This window comes from Chironomus tepperi, unplaced genomic scaffold, assembly GCF_022539635.2.
Source record: "Chironomus tepperi strain 1889 unplaced genomic scaffold, CSIRO-AGI_Ctep_v1 contig_87, whole genome shotgun sequence".
NCBI lineage: Eukaryota > Metazoa > Arthropoda > Insecta > Diptera > Chironomidae > Chironomus > Chironomus tepperi.
The window spans coordinates 280,979-298,917 of record NW_027226209.1 but is presented as its reverse complement, the minus strand read 5'-3'; the positions used below and the strand labels follow the sequence as shown (position 1 = coordinate 298,917).

General features: G+C 32.2%; 3 protein-coding genes across 3 annotated transcripts; 1 reads left to right on the top strand and 2 right to left on the bottom strand.

The window, feature by feature from the left end:
• Positions 1-3,312: 3,312 nt before the first annotated feature.
• Positions 3,313-6,423, bottom strand: LOC139086693 (pickpocket protein 19-like). The gene is made up of 9 exons (XM_070635271.1): positions 6,167-6,423; positions 5,923-6,105; positions 4,866-5,205; positions 4,765-4,807; positions 4,467-4,690; positions 4,231-4,360; positions 4,121-4,174; positions 3,932-4,064; positions 3,313-3,718 (listed from the first exon to the last, which is right to left on the bottom strand). The coding sequence occupies exons 1-9, from the start codon at positions 6,421-6,423 to the stop codon at positions 3,313-3,315; spliced, it is 1,770 nt and encodes a 589-aa protein (XP_070491372.1).
• Positions 6,424-7,106: 683 nt separating this feature from the next.
• On the bottom strand, positions 7,107-8,284 carry LOC139086669 (annexin B11-like). Its single transcript, XM_070635235.1, has 2 exons — positions 7,756-8,284; positions 7,107-7,701 (listed from the first exon to the last, which is right to left on the bottom strand). Exons 1-2 carry the CDS (start codon positions 8,225-8,227, stop codon positions 7,175-7,177), a joined length of 999 nt encoding a protein of 332 aa, XP_070491336.1. The 5' UTR covers positions 8,228-8,284; the 3' UTR covers positions 7,107-7,174.
• Positions 8,285-9,499: 1,215 nt separating this feature from the next.
• yl (Putative vitellogenin receptor yl) lies at positions 9,500-15,947 on the top strand. Its single transcript, XM_070635263.1, has 8 exons — positions 9,500-9,574; positions 9,764-9,986; positions 10,045-10,727; positions 10,801-11,677; positions 11,772-12,185; positions 12,338-13,525; positions 13,590-15,253; positions 15,483-15,947. The coding sequence occupies exons 2-8, from the start codon at positions 9,779-9,781 to the stop codon at positions 15,921-15,923; spliced, it is 5,475 nt and encodes a 1,824-aa protein (XP_070491364.1). The 5' UTR covers positions 9,500-9,574; positions 9,764-9,778; the 3' UTR covers positions 15,924-15,947.
• Positions 15,948-17,939: the final 1,992 nt, after the last annotated feature.

Genomic DNA, 17,939 nt, shown 5'->3' with positions numbered 1-17,939 from the left:
TATTGCAAACTGCGCGGATTATCATCACTGTGATAATTTTAGAATGATGTTATTAAATAAAATATTGTTTTTGATTTCTATGAAAAGTAAGTTTGTTTATTTGATTTTAAGTGCAGTTTTCATCCTAATTTGATATTTTTAATAAAAGGTCTGGAACAATTCAAGAAGTTCTCAAGAATTGGATTCGAATTTGTTTACATTTCACTTTCACTTTTGGAATTTTATCTCTTTACAGCGAGATGATTGCTTCTTAAGAGTTCTGAACTAGCTAACGGTTAGAATATGTTTGAATTTTAAACATTTTATGGACTTAGTTTGACACCCTTTTTGTTTTGATTTAGTTTTAGTTTTCTGAAATAGTTGAAATAGTAAGTATCTCTTAAAATATACCATAATTTAATTATTAGATCATCTCGAACGCTTCTTAATTCAGTTTTCAAACTGAATCATCTGTAAAGTCTATAGAAATCCAATCAAAATGTAAATAAGCGTAAATAATAACACAAACTAAATTAATCTATCAATTTTACTAAATAACTTCATAAATGACAGTAAATAATTGAATCTCACATATTCATTTTCCTATTAGCAAGCAAATGAGATAATTAAATCAGTATCTTCCAACAAAAATTATATACTTTGCCTTTATGTAAATTATGACACAAATTAATTACTCATTTAGCTCTATTAGCACATCTAAAAAAAGTAATTTTTCTAACCGGTTCTCTCACTAAGTTATAAGATTGGGTCAAGTAATTCAACTTGTCACATTGAGATTTACTTTCATACTCGATAAACACGCTCAGCAAATTCCTTCCTAAAGCTGATTAATATTTTCATTGAGAATTCTTTATTCCGACTTAAACAATATCTTCCTTACAATAAATCTTTTCAAATGCAATCGACAAAAATTCATTCTAAAAATCCAAATACCTCAATTGTAACTTTATTTTGTTCTTTTCACTTTGTAGTCAATAAATGTCTATTTTTTATTTCAAGGAGCATTTTTTTGAAGTGATCATCATTAATATAATATGTAATGTGCATGTTATTCATTCTATTTCTGTTATTCAGGTAGAATAACAAACTACTAGGCATGTAGTATCTTTTATAAATACACATAACAAGAATAAGCAAAACTTCCTCTTTAATGATTTAAAATTGGTATTTGTTTTTTAACAAGAAAAAAAGCGCCACATGAAAGAGATGGAAAGAGAAATAAAAAAGTAAGGAAGAAGAAGAAAGAAAAAATTAAAAGGGCGAAGATATAGAAAGAATGAAAGGCATAGAAAATTGGATGATAAGATAATTTTACAGAAACTGCTGGACATCAACAGAATATTATATATTGAAGGAATGTTGGAATGAGTAGGAATGCATTAGGATAGTTTTCAAGACGAATTTTGGACAAAATGATATAGTCGTTAAGTAAACCTATTTGAGTCCTAATATTGTTCTTTGTTTTACTAGTTGGAGATTTTCACAACATCCTTGGCACTTAAAATTTGCGAAACTAAATACCGAGAAGGTCTAGTTGTTTAATTTTGTCTACGTTTTAGCATTTGAGAGGCTGACATAGTAAAACGCGTTAAAGTGAACATTCGTCGATGGGCTGGACATGCTATTAGAAGAGTTGTTGAAGCTCTTTTAAAATAGGTGTAGCCTGATTAAAATGGTGGAGCCTGACCTTGTTGAAGGCCAAAGATCACGTGGACCTCCATTCAACTCATAGAGGTCATGGACCAAAATTGATCAGTACGGCCACAAAGTATGTAAGCAATTAAGCTTGTAAGTAAAATCTATTGAGCATCAGATCAAATGACACTTAGACGAATCTGTCATTGCAAGTGAATCTGGATAGGGATCATGAGAACAACTATCATCGCATTGATCTCTTACCCCGTGACAGCCATCACATCGAACTCTTACCTAGTGAACATAGCCAAAATGACTCAATTTTAAATTCCCCAGCAATAAAATTTTTGCTTAACGCGAAATCGCTTAAAAGAAACAAAAAAAAGCAAAATCGAAAGAATGTGATGATGTGCTCAAATAGAATCATCAATGAAAATTAACCGAATAAAGATGAGATGAGAATATTCGATGTTAGAGACTACAAAAAAATACTAAAAAGAAATAAAGAATGAACATGAAAAAATATAATAATAAAAAAAAATTGTTTAATTTCACGTGAGAAGCGCTGATCGTTTTTCGATGATCTTGTTTGGGTGGTCTGTTTGTACATTTTTTTCCACATTTTACCTTGTTTCCACTTACTTACTCTTTTTATATATATTTAATTTTTTTTTCTTTCTTTTCTCCTTTATTGAGATGCGCTCACCATAAACTTTAATATAGATATACACTTATACACCAAAAAATATAACTAGAAGAAGAAAGAAAAACTTCGTGGAATTTATGAGATTATATTTTAAAGGAGGCATGTGTTGAAATCGGTACATAATTAAAATACAAAATACAATAATAAAAAGTAAAGCGAAGAATTTCTCATTGAAGAAGAATTTTTTTTCCTTTATTTTTTTTTATTTTCATAAATCTTTTAAGTGCTGTAAGTAAAATACAGCAAACGCATTCGTGGTATATGTAAATCGTGAAATTTGGTTTTTCTCTCTTTCTTTAATTTTATTTTCTCAAGTACTTTTGCAGAGTTGTCATCTGGATTATCTTAACTAGAGCTCTATAAACTAGGTTTTACAAGGGTTTAAATATAAAAATCCCTATCAGGCATAAGAATCTCTAGCAGGAAAAGAACGTGCTTTCATGAGTAGAGTAAGTAAAGAGCAATCCTCTCAAGCATGCTCATCTAGTGTATTTTAGGTGAGCAACCTCTAGTGAGCATGTTCTTTGCCTGATGGTAAAGAAGTGATCAAATACTAAGTTATACTGTCCAAACTGTGTGTCGTGGTACACGTAGTTTTTAAAAATGCCAAGGTTGGCTGACTACCAAGGTGTGCCATACTGAGTGGACAAAAATACGTTAGAATTAGTCATGAACATGATTTCTCCAGTTTTACATTTTTGTCTACTCGGGTAACAAAAAAGTATGAACAGCACTAATATAAAGATTCTTAAGTTTGTATCTACATGCTGTTGGGTGTGAGGGGTTAGAGTATGAAATCCTAAGGTTTCAAATACCAGGGACTTTCACCACCTCTGCACATTCAAATTTTGTCACTTAGCATTATCCCGATCAACAACTCTGCCGTACTGTTTAATTTATAAATCAATTTAACTTCATCACTACCATTCATTAATGTTCATTGATTACTGTACAAATATATAAAATATAGTTCAGTAGCGCGTTTTGTTGGTATCACTTTTCACATCGTCTTTTACATTTTTATCAACATCACTTAGTGAAATAACTTTAACTACACGAACTTGCACATTTTCGGCTTTTCTTCGAATAGTTTTTGGATTTTTGTTAGTATTTTGGACGCGTTGTGTATGATATTCGCGGGAATTGATCTCAACAAATTTATCGAAATGCTTTTTACATTTTTTCAAAAGGATGAATGTAATGATTATCACATAGTAGATGATCTCAACACCACTAAGTAAGGAACATCCTAAAAATAAGCCAGCAATGCCACCAAATGCAACCATCAGATCAAGCCAGCCAAATGTCACATCCGTTCGATACTTTACAATATTTGCACTTTGATAATGTAAATCTACTGTCATATTATCGCTTACGCTGTAAATATTTCCATTTTTAATAAATAAACAGTAAACAGCTTCTCCCTATTTGCAGAGTTGCAAACCAAGCACTTGTTACAAGTAAAAACCGTACAAATTCGTGTGGTTTTTCTTACAAAACCATACAAATTATCAAGAAATTGTACGGTTTTTGCCTGTCACAGGTGCCTTTTTTGCAACTCTGCCTAACTGTATTATTATATGCACTTACGACAGAACATTGCTTGTGATTTCAATTGCGTAATCAATACGATGACATTCTGGTAAACAAGGACATTGCATTCCATCACTGTCATTGTCAAAATATGGATTATTCTTTGATGGCTTCTCATAGTTGAATATATCTGTAAGGTTAAGGATGTTATCAGCAATAAATTAAAGGTAGACAAGGTCTTCTTACCATTAAACTCATACAGGCACTTCAAATCTTCAAAATTACAGTCTCTTATCTTTCCTGAAAATGTCAATGGATATAGCTGTGCAGCTTAAAAATTCATTTCACTTATCTACCTAGTGGAAAGAACAAAGAGACACTACAGTTGCAATATTTTTCCATATATCTCTGTCGGCATTCACTTATACAATTCATTTGTAAATACTTCAATCCAGGTAATGTCATTGCTGACTTTGACTCGTCATCCTGAATGAAATAAACAGATATTAAGTGACTTAAGATTATGATTGATGATGAAAATGTTCTTAAGAGAAATTCACACTTGAGTTGATTCGACAATTATGATAATTACATTTAAGCATTGTCGTTGGTCAGGATGTAACCGTCTAACATCATCTGTTGTGTACGAAAATGTTGGTTTGATAGTAATGTATGTGGCAGACCCAGCAGGTACGAAACTAGCAGAATTGGGCCATTGTTTTGGATGATTAATTTGAAGTCTAATTCCATTAACTTCATGTGGTAAACTTATGTCTGTCCTTGTACTTAAATCAATTCTTAGTCCACTCCATTCACCTGCAAAACGATTCTCGGAAGATAAAAATTTCAAGACTACAAAATTTGTGATCTCGTTTTATTATTTAATTTACCATAATTAGATGTCCGAAGAGGATAATGAATGCTTTCGTTCTCCTGAAAAGTATAAAATTGCAATAGACGGATCGAAAAATCAATTTAGCCATAAGCTTACACTCTTATAGAATCCAATATCATGAACAGCACTGTTGAATGAGAAACACACACCATATTCACTCTTTTGCAGTTCAAAGAAGTCATCACAACAATTGTAATATCTATTTCGCCACCAGCATTTGCCTGTAAATACTTCTTCGCACGTGAGCATTGTAAACTCATATAAATCTGTTAAATTTAAAGCTGCCAAGTCAGGTGAACTGTATTTAAAAATCTCTTCTTCAAATTCGTCAAGTGCACCGAACTCTATGTTGTTCATACTGTCGAGAAGAAGTCTGAATATTTTGAGAGTTTCCTCCGATGCATCTGGTAGAAAAACCGATTCAGCTTCTTTGCATCTGTAAAAAAATGGAGGTTAGGAGTGACGGGTTCTGAAGGTTTTGGATAAGGATTATTATTTCCCAAGTAGATCCAGAGTGGACTAAAGCTAGTTAAAGACTAGCTAGGTTATGTCTAGTTCTAAACGAAAACTTTTATTTCTAGTTAAAGGCTATGTTATTTCTAGTTCTTCCGAATATCACAAGTGGGTAAATCGATCAATAATCTGGCGTGACTGTGGCATGATGCCGGATTTAAACCGAAAAAATCACAAAGTCATAGTCACGCCGGGCTAGGGAAGAATGTCTTATATGGTCTAATGGATTAATCGGCATATAATTTTCGGGTTCATACAGTTTTTTGTCCACTTGGGTTAAATTTTTGATTGAGGTATTCAAGCCCTTGAGCTATGCGGAAGTCTGAGTTTCTAATTGTTCTTATTATACTAGCGCTCTAGTAGTTGACAGTAAGTAATCTAGTTGTAACTTTATTGATGTTTACTAGTAGTGAAAACAGGTGAGCTAAGTCACGACTATGAGACAACTAATACTAAATAAGCTTTGAAATTTGGATTCTATATTTTCTGATTTCAAAATAAAAGTTTGTTCAAGCTGATTATTGTGGTGATTTATCTCTTGACATTTGAAGGATCGGCTACTTATCACATAATACAAGAGACTTGTTTGCACTAATCAACATCCACTCCACTAATTCTCAATATTAATAACTTGATCTACCTTTCCATATTCAGTCGATTAGCTGGACAAAATGTCACTGCTGGATATGGAATTTCTGACACAGGATAAATAGTTGATTCCACTACTGTTGATAATGGACTGCTTGAAAATTTGTCCGATAGTTCAAGTGAGATGTGTAATATTCCACTAATAGCGAGTAGCACTAATACGGTCCAAAACAGCCTGTAAAATATTTGATGATCTTGAAATCATTCGTGGATTAAACTTGATTCTTATTTTAAACCTTTCACTCCAATGCAATTCCGATTGTCCAAGATATTTCACACCATGAATGGATGTATTCTCACAAAAATTATAGAACCACTTATTAATAAATGGCTGCTTATCGTTTGGATCATCATCATCACTTTCATGCTTAATAATCACTTCTGGTTCTAATTTTTTCTTTAATTTTCGACTCTTTCTCAATTGCCCTAAACTTCTACCGTAGTCGAAGCGTGGCTGAAATGGTAGCTGCTTAAATTCACTTTGACTGTACATTTTACTGCTTATGAGTTTCAAATACTTTTACAAACTGACTATTAAAGACTTTTTACGAGAACTTTTTTATACAAATTCAAAATTCAATTATTACATATATCCCTTAATTGGCCATAAAACTGACTTAAAGGCACGATTCCATTTAAAAATTTTTGTTTTGAATTAGCGAGGGAAATTTTAAGTCATTTCCTCAAAGTCGTGCAATATGGAAACATCGGAGCTTTCCATTCAAGTGAAAGTTGAGAACATTTCTGAATGAAAAGCTTGCATGTGTGACTTGAGACTATTTAAATCACTTATAAATCAATTAGGACTCAATTTGTCAACACAAGACGAGAATATAATGAATGAATGGAAGTAAATTACAGTCTAGTTAATGTTTACACTTTACCGCCACACTCATGTATCAAGTTCATGTAAAAATAACATAATACCATGCAATTATGTCATCAAAAGTTTTCTGACACTTTCATACGCATGTTCATTTAATAAATCTACATATTCACGTTCAGGTATATTATGCTGTAACTTGAACTAAGTACAGATTTGCTGTGTTAATACGCTAATTATTTTAAATTGAAGTTATTTTTATAATTTGTTAGACATTAACCTACAGATTGAGCAAATTATTAGTCTAGTTCAGTCTATTTAGCAGACAGCAGGTAGCAATAAGGATCCTTAGATTTTTGTAATACTCAACAAAATATAAATCTTTATTAACTTTCAGTAACAAAATAATTAATGCACAAAATCATTCGCCAATCAATTTCAACAAAGCTTTACAATAGTAACCTGATGTATCGCCTTTAATTGCACTTTTAAGCGACTTTCCGTATTTGTCTTCATATGCTTCTTTAATGTCTCCCATATCGATTTCACAGCGTGTAACTATCAATCGAATTAAAGATTTATCGTTTGTACCAAATCCAACGATCGTACTTTGAATACAACGAGCAAAATATAACGAACGATGTGTAGCATAACGAAGAATTGATAGTAAAGCATCGAGAATATCACCGCTAAATTCCTTCTTCAAATCTTTCTCCAAGCTGTTACCGGTAATGTATTCATACTCTTGTGATATTAATCTTATTTGATCAAGATTTCTCAAACATAAAATACGTGTAAATGTGCTTGTGTCAGTTCCCCACTTATCGACACCAGCTCTTTTTAATTCCATTGCATCTACGCGAGCTGTATAAAGGTCAAGGATCATGGACTCATCTCGAGTGGCGTTTAGTAGAGACAAAAGCAGTTTTCGAAGGTTTCCGCTGGTATCTGTAAAGTTTGCTTATTAGATATTACTTCATATGGATAGTACACAATAATCACCTGATCTGAGGTCTTTCTCTAAAGTCTTTCCATAATTTTTAACATACTTTTGACACACTTCATTGATATCATTATTCGAAAGTGTACACAAAATTTGCATCAGTACACTTTCATCAGTTCCAGCACGATTTAATGCATTGTAAATTTCATTGCAATAATACTCATAAGTTGGAGTCATCAAAGCAATCAGTAACTTCGAAAAATCACCTTTTGGAAATTTGCGCTTAAATTCTTCCAACAAATCACGGTCATAACAAGTTTTATAAGCTTTAGCCAGTTCCAATCTTTCACGATTTGTTTTTGTACATATAATATCGATTATTGTTTGTTTATTTGATATAAATCCGAGTGCCTTATGAAGATCTTTAACATCCTGAGACAAATCAAGTTTTTCTGATTTTACTACTGTCGGATTTCCATTAAAGAAATTCTTTCGAGGAGTATAGTACTTTTCATCAATAAACTCCCCCATTTTACGTAGAGTTTACGATACGAGATCTAATCACAAACTGTCGCTGTTGAGTATGTCTTGTTGACAATAGTTTTAAAAAATCTCGTTCCGCATCATCTCCAAAAAACCCGTTTGATGACCATCATTAACATATGAATTGAATGCATAATGAAGTAAGGTGTGAGAAAGAGCTTTCGCTTTGATATTTTAACGGAATAATTTACACAAGAAAATTGAAATTGATGTGTAGAATGTGAGCAACGTGTTGCTTACTATTTGAAAAATAACCGTTGATTTAAGAGTAAATGCTTGATACACATGTGATACCTGTAAATCAGCATACATCGCACAGTAAATAAAACAAACTAAAGCATGTCAATGTTTTCAGCATTCTTCGCATTTTCATTCTATGAAGCTGTAGATGTTAGCAAATTTATCATTTAAATTCAAAGTGGAATTGAATTTACCCTACAAATGTCTGTTTGTGCCTTGAAACAATACAAATGTTTATTTTTCAAAATATAAAACGCCGTTATTAAAGAAAAATATTTATTTAAATAACACTTAAAAACAGAATAAGCATTGAATATGCACAATTTATTTATATTATTAAGTTTAATAGGACTTTCCTTCAATGACGGAGAAATTTTTTGGTGTATAATATATAACACGAATAGAGTAACTAGCTGAAATATAATCAGATCAAATAAAATCTAATTGAATCCTTAATTGATTAATAATACATTACATTGAGTCATTTTTTGAGCTGTTTCCGAATTATCCGAGCAAAACATCATCAAGAGAATATAGAAAATTCCAAAATATATCCACTTTGCATTAAAAGGCATACTTTGCTCCACTGAAAAGACCAAATTTTAATCACTGATGCTTGCAAAATATGCAAAAAACTTTAACAAACCATTAAAATTACCTAGAATAAAATGTGAATTAGATATTTAAAATTTATTAAGTCAAGAACTTAGTAAACAAGCATGAAAAATGTAAACAAATTTAACGTATATTTGAATTTTAAATGATAAAGTACAATTCATGATCACTCATGTTCATTTTTTTGTGGATTTAACAAACAATTTGATTAAATTTAACTAATTTTGCTTGATGAGCTTAGTATTTTTTATAATGATAATATTCATCTAACATATCGAAAAGAGATTTGTTTGATATAAACCTCCCAAATGCATTATAAATGGTTTTTAAGAAAGTCCTAAAATTAATATCTCCATCTCTCTCACATAAATTTGTTTCTTCGTGAAAAAAGTTTTGTTCTGTGAATATTTTTGTATATTCTGCTGTTTAATTAGATCATATTGATCAAGATTGTCAGAAATTGTCTATGATACCACCACAGTAAGTATCGATATCAAGATTTATTAAAATACGCCCTAGTTAGCTTTATGTTTGACATTTATGATTTCAAATTAAATTTTAAAGGTTATGTTGCTAAAAAATTTAATTTCATTAATTTACAAAATTCTGTGCATTTTTCAATCACATACGATGAATTACTTATTTTACTAATCTCCATTCTGTTTACAGCTCCATCTATTGAAAATGCGAGTGAAACTGAAAAAGTGGTCATGCTTGAATTTTGTGTCTGTTACGTTATTGTTGTTCGTTGTATGCTGTTTTGTGGATGCTGATGTGAAATGTAATTTAAAGACAAACTATTTGTGTGAAAATAAAGAGACTTGCATACCAAAAAAATATGTGTGTAATGGAATTGCTGATTGTCCAGGAAAAGATGACGAAACGAATTGCGGTAAGAACATTTTTAACATCCAGGTCCAAATTTGTCTAATAATCACATTAAATTTTAGACATAGAAAGATGTGACAACAAAGAAAAGTTCTTTTTATGCCGAGACAAGAAAACTTGTATTGCAAAGGAACTGATTTGTGATAGAGAAGCTGATTGTCCTGATAATAGTGACGAAAGTGATGAAATGTGTGAAGCAGTAGCATCTTCTGGATCTTTTACACCAAATTTAGATGTTAAGTGTAAAACAAAAGAATTCAAATGTAAAGCCAACAATGTCTGTATTCCCGAGCAAGATGTCTGCAATGGAGCTAAAAATTGTATTGACGAATCTGATGAAGATCCAGAATTATGCAAAACCTTTAATGTAACATGTCCTGGATTTCTTTGTCGAAACGGTAAATGTTTAGAGCTTCCCAAATACATTTGTGATGGAACTGATGACTGTGGAGATGGAAGTGATGAAGAACATTGTCATGTTAGCTGTGACATGAAGAATGATAAATTTTTGTGCGAATCAAAAGATGAATGCATTGATATAAGTAAGGTTTGTAATGGAAAACCTGACTGTACTGATGGAAGTGATGAAAGCGAGAAATGTAATGAAAAGAAATCAGACATAATTACAGAATGTAATAAGATGAACTGTAAAGCCAATAGTGAATGCAAAGTTTTACCATTTTTTGGTGCAACTTGTTTCTGTAAGGATGGATATAAGCTTGATCAGACAACAGGCATTTGTGAGGTAAGTTTGACTATTCAGGTTTATGAACAAAGCGAGTGCATATTAACGCTTTTCTCTAATTCTTCACATTTAGGACATCAATGAATGCGAAATGTTTGGAACCTGTTCCCAAGGATGTGTCAATCAAAATGGATCATACTACTGTACATGTGCCAAAGGTTTTCTTTTGAGTAGTAATTCTGTCTCATGCGATACAACAAGCACTAATGTGTCACTTATTTACACAACTAAAGGCAGCATCAAAAAAATAGCTTTTGGGCAACGAAACATTTTTTATCACAGCACAGTTTCCAAAACAAAACAATCCATTGGTGTCACATTTGATGGAGAATATTATTATTGGACAGAAGTAGAGATGGCTCGAGAAGTCATTGTCAAATATAATCCAGATACAAAAACCAGAGAAATTCTATTAACAAATGGATTGGAATTGCCTGAATACATCGCAGTTGATTGGCTAACAAAGAATATTTATTTTACGGATTCAACTAGAAAGCACATTGCAGTCTGTTCAAATGATGGATATTACTGTACAGAACTTGTTAAAATAGATATCATGCATTATCCACGTGCGATAGCTTTACATCCTGCAGAAGGGCTTTTGTTTTGGACAGATTGGGGAAATAATTCACATATTGGTGTTTCTTATATGGATGGTACAGGAGCAAAAGTTCTTGTTGATGATGTTGCATGGCCTAATGGCTTAGCATTAGATTGGCCAAACAGACGCATTTATTGGGTTGATGCTTTATCACGTAAAATTGAGAGTGCCAAAATTAACGGCGAGGATCGTCGAGTCATTTTGGAAGGCGTTTTTAAACATCCATTTTCGCTTGAAGTTTTTGGTGACAAACTGTATTGGTCTGATCATGAAACTAAATCCATCGAATATTGTGACAAATTTACTGGCAAAAATCACGATGTTTTGGTTCAAGGCGATGAAATTTTCGGTAAGAAATTTACTTTTTAACGGTTTTTTAAAATTTAAAATTTGGCAGTAAAAATTTTGAATATAAAATGACTGTTAAATTTTCTCTCCCACAGATGTTCACATTTACGATCATTCTGCAATGCCTTACTCTAAACATGGCTGTGAAGGAAATCCATGCTCACATATTTGCTTGCTGAAAAACAATGGATCATATAGTTGTGCATGTCCAATGGAAATGGAACTTCAGTCTGATAATCACAATTGTCGCTTTAATTCACAATCTTTTGTCATACATGTAGGAATCGGTTCGAAGCTGTACTCTAAACCTTTCCTAGCATTTGGACGCAATATTGAGAATGCACTGAAAAATGCTGAAGGTAAAATTGATAAATTGGAGTTCAATTCGCTTAATGGTGCAATTTTCTATGCTGATAATGGAGATCATAAATTATACGTCCTTGATACAATTGGAAATAGTCATCTCCTGTTGGACGATCCTAATTTGCACATTACATCTATGTCTTTTGGTAAGAATTGATTTAATTAACAATATTAATGTTCTGAATGAATTTTCGTTCAGTAAAAAGATTCTTTTTCGTTCAGTTCATTTTGAATATTTTAATTCCGTTGATATTTAAATTTGAAAAGTCGGGTAAAATTAAATCTCATCCTTTTATAGATTATCTCGGAAACAATTTGTATTGGGCTGATGCAATGAAAGGAACGATTGAAGTTCTTTCGATTCATTCCAAAAAACATTCAATTGTACATCACTACACCGGAGATTATCATCCAAATTCGATTGTTGTAGTTCCAACTGAAGGAGAAATTTTTGTAGCCTTAGTGTCACAATTAGATTCTCAAATTAATCGTGTTTCAATGAAAGGATCTTCTATGGATGACTCAAAATTCCAATTGATCAGGAGTGGCTTAGGAAAAGCTGGAAATTTCTATTTAGCAGTCGATGAAAAGGAAAAGAAATTGTATTGGTCAGATACACAAAAGAAAAGGATTGAATTTTCATTTTTGAATGGAACTCAAAGGAAAATCTTCATTCAAAGTGAAAGGACACCTGGACCGCTAACAATTGTTGACAATTATTTGCATTGGACATCAGAAGATTCTAAATCCATGCAATGGAGGAGAAAAAATGGAACCGGCCCAGTTAAGCTAATTAAAATTACTGACATGGTACGATCATCCAATTTTCCAAAAGTACTTCCAATTACAACAGGAAAGCCAATAAAAATTAACAATCATCCATGTGCAGTTAACAATGGAGGATGCTCAGATATTTGTGTTTCCGATGGTCCAACAGGAAAAGCTTGTTTATGTGCTTTAGGACGAGTTTTCAAGAATAAAGCACAAACTGACTGCGTTGAAAGATCTCGTTGCGATTTTCGCTGTAAATCTGGAGAATGCATCGAGTCGAAAATGGTCTGTGATGGTCAAGTCGACTGCATTGATCGTTCTGACGAAGATGACAAAAAATGTAAAAAACCTACATGTAGACTTGGTCAATTCCAATGCGACGATGGTTCATGCATTTCAAATAATCTGAGATGTGATAAAAATAGGAATTGTAAAGATGAATCCGACGAATGGAATTGTCCAAAAGAAGGAACCATTGAAGAATGTGGCGATCGTAAAATTCAGTGCAAGAATTCGACTGAATGCATTTATAGAACTCAAGTTTGTGACATGAATCCCGACTGTCCAAATGGAACCGATGAATTAGAGGAAAGTTGTAATCAAAAATGTCTGGAAAGTGAATATAAATGCAGTTCTGGTCAATGTGTGCCTAAGGAGTTTTTGTGTGATCACAAATACGATTGCTACGATGGAAGCGACGAGGATGATCAATGCTGTAAGTTAAGATCAAATCTTTTAACGGATTTTAACAAAAAACTTAATGTCTTCTTTTATTACAGCCCACATGTGTGAAGCACCATTCAAAGCATGTCGAGATGGTCATTGTATTCACGAGAGATTCTTCTGTGATGGTGTTAATGACTGTGAAGATGAATTTGACGAGTTTAATTGTGGAAATAAATCAGCTTTAGCAAAATGTGATGAAAATAAATTTCAATGTCCATCTAATCCGAAGTTGTGTCTTGATGAAACCAAGAAGTGTGACAGAATAACTGACTGTCCAAAAGGTGAAGATGAAAGAAATTGCCCAAGATGTCAATCTTATGAATTTACATGCTCTAATGGACATTGCATTGATGGAAATTTAAAATGTGATGGCAAAAGTGATTGTAATGATCATTCAGATGAAGAAGATTGTAATTATGTAACTCCACCACCGACGACATGTACAGCCACGAATTATAAGTGTGGAAATGGAAAATGTTTAGAATATAGTCAAGTATGTGATGGAAATAAAGACTGTGATGATGATGAAGGTGGACAGTGCTCAGAATCTTGTTCCAGAGCAAAATGTGACCAAAAGTGCGATAAATCACCAAAAGGTATAATTTGCTCGTGTAATAAAGGATATGAATTCGAAAGTGGCAGTGACTCTAATTGCAAAGATATTGATGAATGTAAATCAATTACATCAAAACCATGCTCGCAAATATGTACAAATATTCCTGGATCTTATAAATGTTCGTGTCGTGATGGATTCGTATTATCTGGCGATGGATATGATTGTAAGGCACTCGGCGATCCTTTCAAAATAATTTATTTACTGCATGATCAAATCAGATCAAAAGATTCAAAGAATCAGGATTTAATATCTGAAGAGAGTTCAGTAATTTCTGATATTGCTGTAGATGTAAGGAAGAACATTTTGATGTATTCATTAATTGGAGAAAGTGGACTTTATATCCTCCATATGAATAATAAGTCAAGGTATATAATTGAAGAATTTCCATCAGCAATTTTGATGTCTTACGATTGGATAGCTGAAAATGTTTACATCATTCAACGTAATGCTTTTGGAAAGCTTGAAATTTATGCATGTAGTTTAATTTCTAAGAAATGTGTAATGATTAATAGATTTAGACAAGGAAAAGTTCATATCACTTCCGTTGATATTGATCCAGTTAGTGGATATTTGTTCTTTGTAAAAAGAACACCACAATTTATATCAAAAACAAGAACTGAAATTGTGAGAATGAGGCTTGATGGAAGTGAGGAAAAAGTATTGTTTGATGATCCAAATTTGAACAACATTAAAGCTGTATCAGTTGATATTGGAAGCAAGACAATTTACTTCACAGAACAAAATTCTCAATCACTTAAGAGAATGGATTATGAAGGAAAAGATTTAGCAACATATGTCGATCAATCACAAAAGCTTATGGTTCCATCAGCTTTATCAAATTTCGAAAATCATGCATATGTTTTAGATGAGGCACATGGAAGGATCTCAAGCTGGAAATTGTATCAAAATAATACAATGATGAGTGAATTTAATGTTGCAGCATCAAAGAAATTTTTAATTTCGCACATTTCAAAGCAAAAAGATGGTGTGAATAAATGTTTGAATAATAAATGTCCTGAAATATGTGTAAATGCTGATGCTGGTCTAAAGTGCATATGTAGTAATGCTAAAGGTGATCCTGTTATCTGTCCTGAATTAGAGGTGAGTTTTGATGCTGTTGAAAGGTTTTAGAATTGTGTAAATCTGAAACTGTTCAAGAGCTTTTAACGGCTGAATACTTTTCAAATTACATTCTAAAACCATACAATTTCTTTGTGATCTTGAAACTGTTGAACGGTTTTCAAAACACCTTAACAGTTTCAAATTGATCATTCCATTTAAAATTAAAAAAAACCGTTGAATAATTTTAATAAATTAATTCTATTTGCAGGAAGCTCCAACACAAATCCCAAGTAGTCCTCCAAGCAGTGGCTCATCAGTAGTTTGGATCATATTGATCATGCTTGCATTATTGTGTATTTTAAGTGCTGTTGCTTACTGGTTTTACAGGAAAAAGGGATTTAATTATAACATGAATATTGGATTTAATAAAACTCGTGCAACAATTCATGAGTTTACAAGTGGAATGCAGCAAGTGCGATGCTCAAGTGGCAAGGATGATCATGTACTGGGTATGCCAAAGGAAAAAGTTCCTTTTACAACATCGGAAAATCCTAATTATAATGAAATTATAAACAAAGGTTTCGATCATTGTGTATATCCAGTTGAAGATGAGCTTCAAGATTTAATGAAAATTTGTGATAATGAAAGTGGTAAAGGTGATGTAAATTCAGACGATGATGACAATGATCAGCAGATGTTAATTAGATAATTAATTAAGTTAGGTTTAAGTGAATGGCAGCTAAAGTGAATTATACAAACAATTTATTGTTTTTTTTTTTCTGAAATATAATTACTGTATTGTTAAACAAAAAAAGTCATTTAGTTTTTTATATTTTTCATTTACTGCACAATCGATAAAGTTTTAATGACCTTTGCGTTCTCGTCCATTCACCGAAGTCATTGAGTACGCGAATATGTTTCAGGACACGAAGATTTTCATTTTTTACATTACTTCTATTTTTATGATAGTCTTCCTCACGACTTTTACGTGCAGGTTTTGTAAAGGTGGAAGTAAATTAAAAATTTCCAGTTTGGGTGATTTGCTGGGATATTGATTATGAAGAAAAGATACTGACATTTATGAATTTTAACGGTTTTTTTGGAAATTTGAATTTTTCAAAAAAGGGCGTGAACCTAAATTGGATTCAGTCAAAAATATTTGAATTTTTGAAATCCGTTAAATGTTTAAAAATTTTCTTTATCTTCTTGAACTGCTTAATTTAAGCATTGACTGCGCTTTATGTCCTCATACCAATAAAATGCAAAGCTAACTTGATTACTAATTTTTATTATCGAGGACAAATATACAACAAATGTCCAGACATTATATTGATTTCTCAAATATTATACCCGCACGTTTAAATGAAAGAAAATAATGGAAATGCACACATCATGCTTCGTTGATTTGTGGACGTATGAAGAAGAAGGAAATAAAGGAAAAATTCATTTGGAAAAATTGCTGAAAAGAGGAAATTTCTTTATCCAGTTCTTCTACATTTACTTTCTGTAAAATAAGCGGAAATAAAGAGGCGGAAAAACATTACAAATATAGAGATAGATGTTCGTTCGTCTCTTAATGGCACACATATATGTATACGATAAAAAAAAGAGCGACATAGAATCGAAAATTTTCCATCTATCGACATGGCGCTTCTACTTGAATCATCATAATAATTCTCATTGTAAAGGAGAAATGTTTCAGTAATAAATTCCCATCTGATATATGTAAAATCGTGACTATGGCAAAGTGCACGTAATGATATTTGCATTTGTTCGCTTTTCATTCTTTTTTTTTATATTTCTTCTTTTCTGTTCCTATTATATCTCTTTTTCTGTCTCTACGTTCGCAGTCGGGGGTGTGTGTACTATGTGCTGTTTTATAACAATATAAGATCATGCCATCTTCCATTCCACAATTGACGCATTGTTCTGCTTTTGTTGTTCAAACAACTTTTTTTTATTTTATTTGAAAATAAAGTTTTAAAAATTGGATTGGAGATGTGATTGGAAATGATAACGCATTTTTGATACTGTTTGATTCTTTATCATAACTTGAACTCATGCATAGTGCTTATATCATATGCTGTAGTCATGAATGCAACGCATGAACTTATTACGTACGTCTAGTTAATGATCAGCTTTAACCCCGAGGTTAATATGCGTTGAACCGCATTACTTGCCTTAAAAATGAGTAAATCTGCCATCACGATGCAGTCAGGGAAGCCTTGCGTCTTACTGTAGGTATGGTGACGAAGCGATGACCTAGCAAACACGCTGTGCTGCTTGAGAACGGATTGTTAACTCGGGAATATTAAAATATGCATTTAAATCTGGAATGAATGCCTATATTTAGACGTAATTTTGTTTTTTAGGCAGTGCTTGTTTAAGGGTATCTTAATGTCACTGTCTTATATTTAGAGAGAAATGAAAGTCTGTTACTATATGACATTTAATAAAATACAACCATTTCATCTAAAATTGTCAATAATCAACTCAATTCCAATTCAATTCACAGACAAAATTGATTTTACATCCATAATCTAGAATTATCTTTCAAAAATCTACAACCATTGAGCAATGAACTTTGACGAAATTCGTAATTGATTTGAATTAAACTAGACGCGACCACCTGTGAGTTATAAAGGAATAACAAAAAAAAAGTTTAAAGTGCTTTAAAGTCCAATTTGTTGAATTACGTGGAAACATGAATATCTAAAGTCCGTGA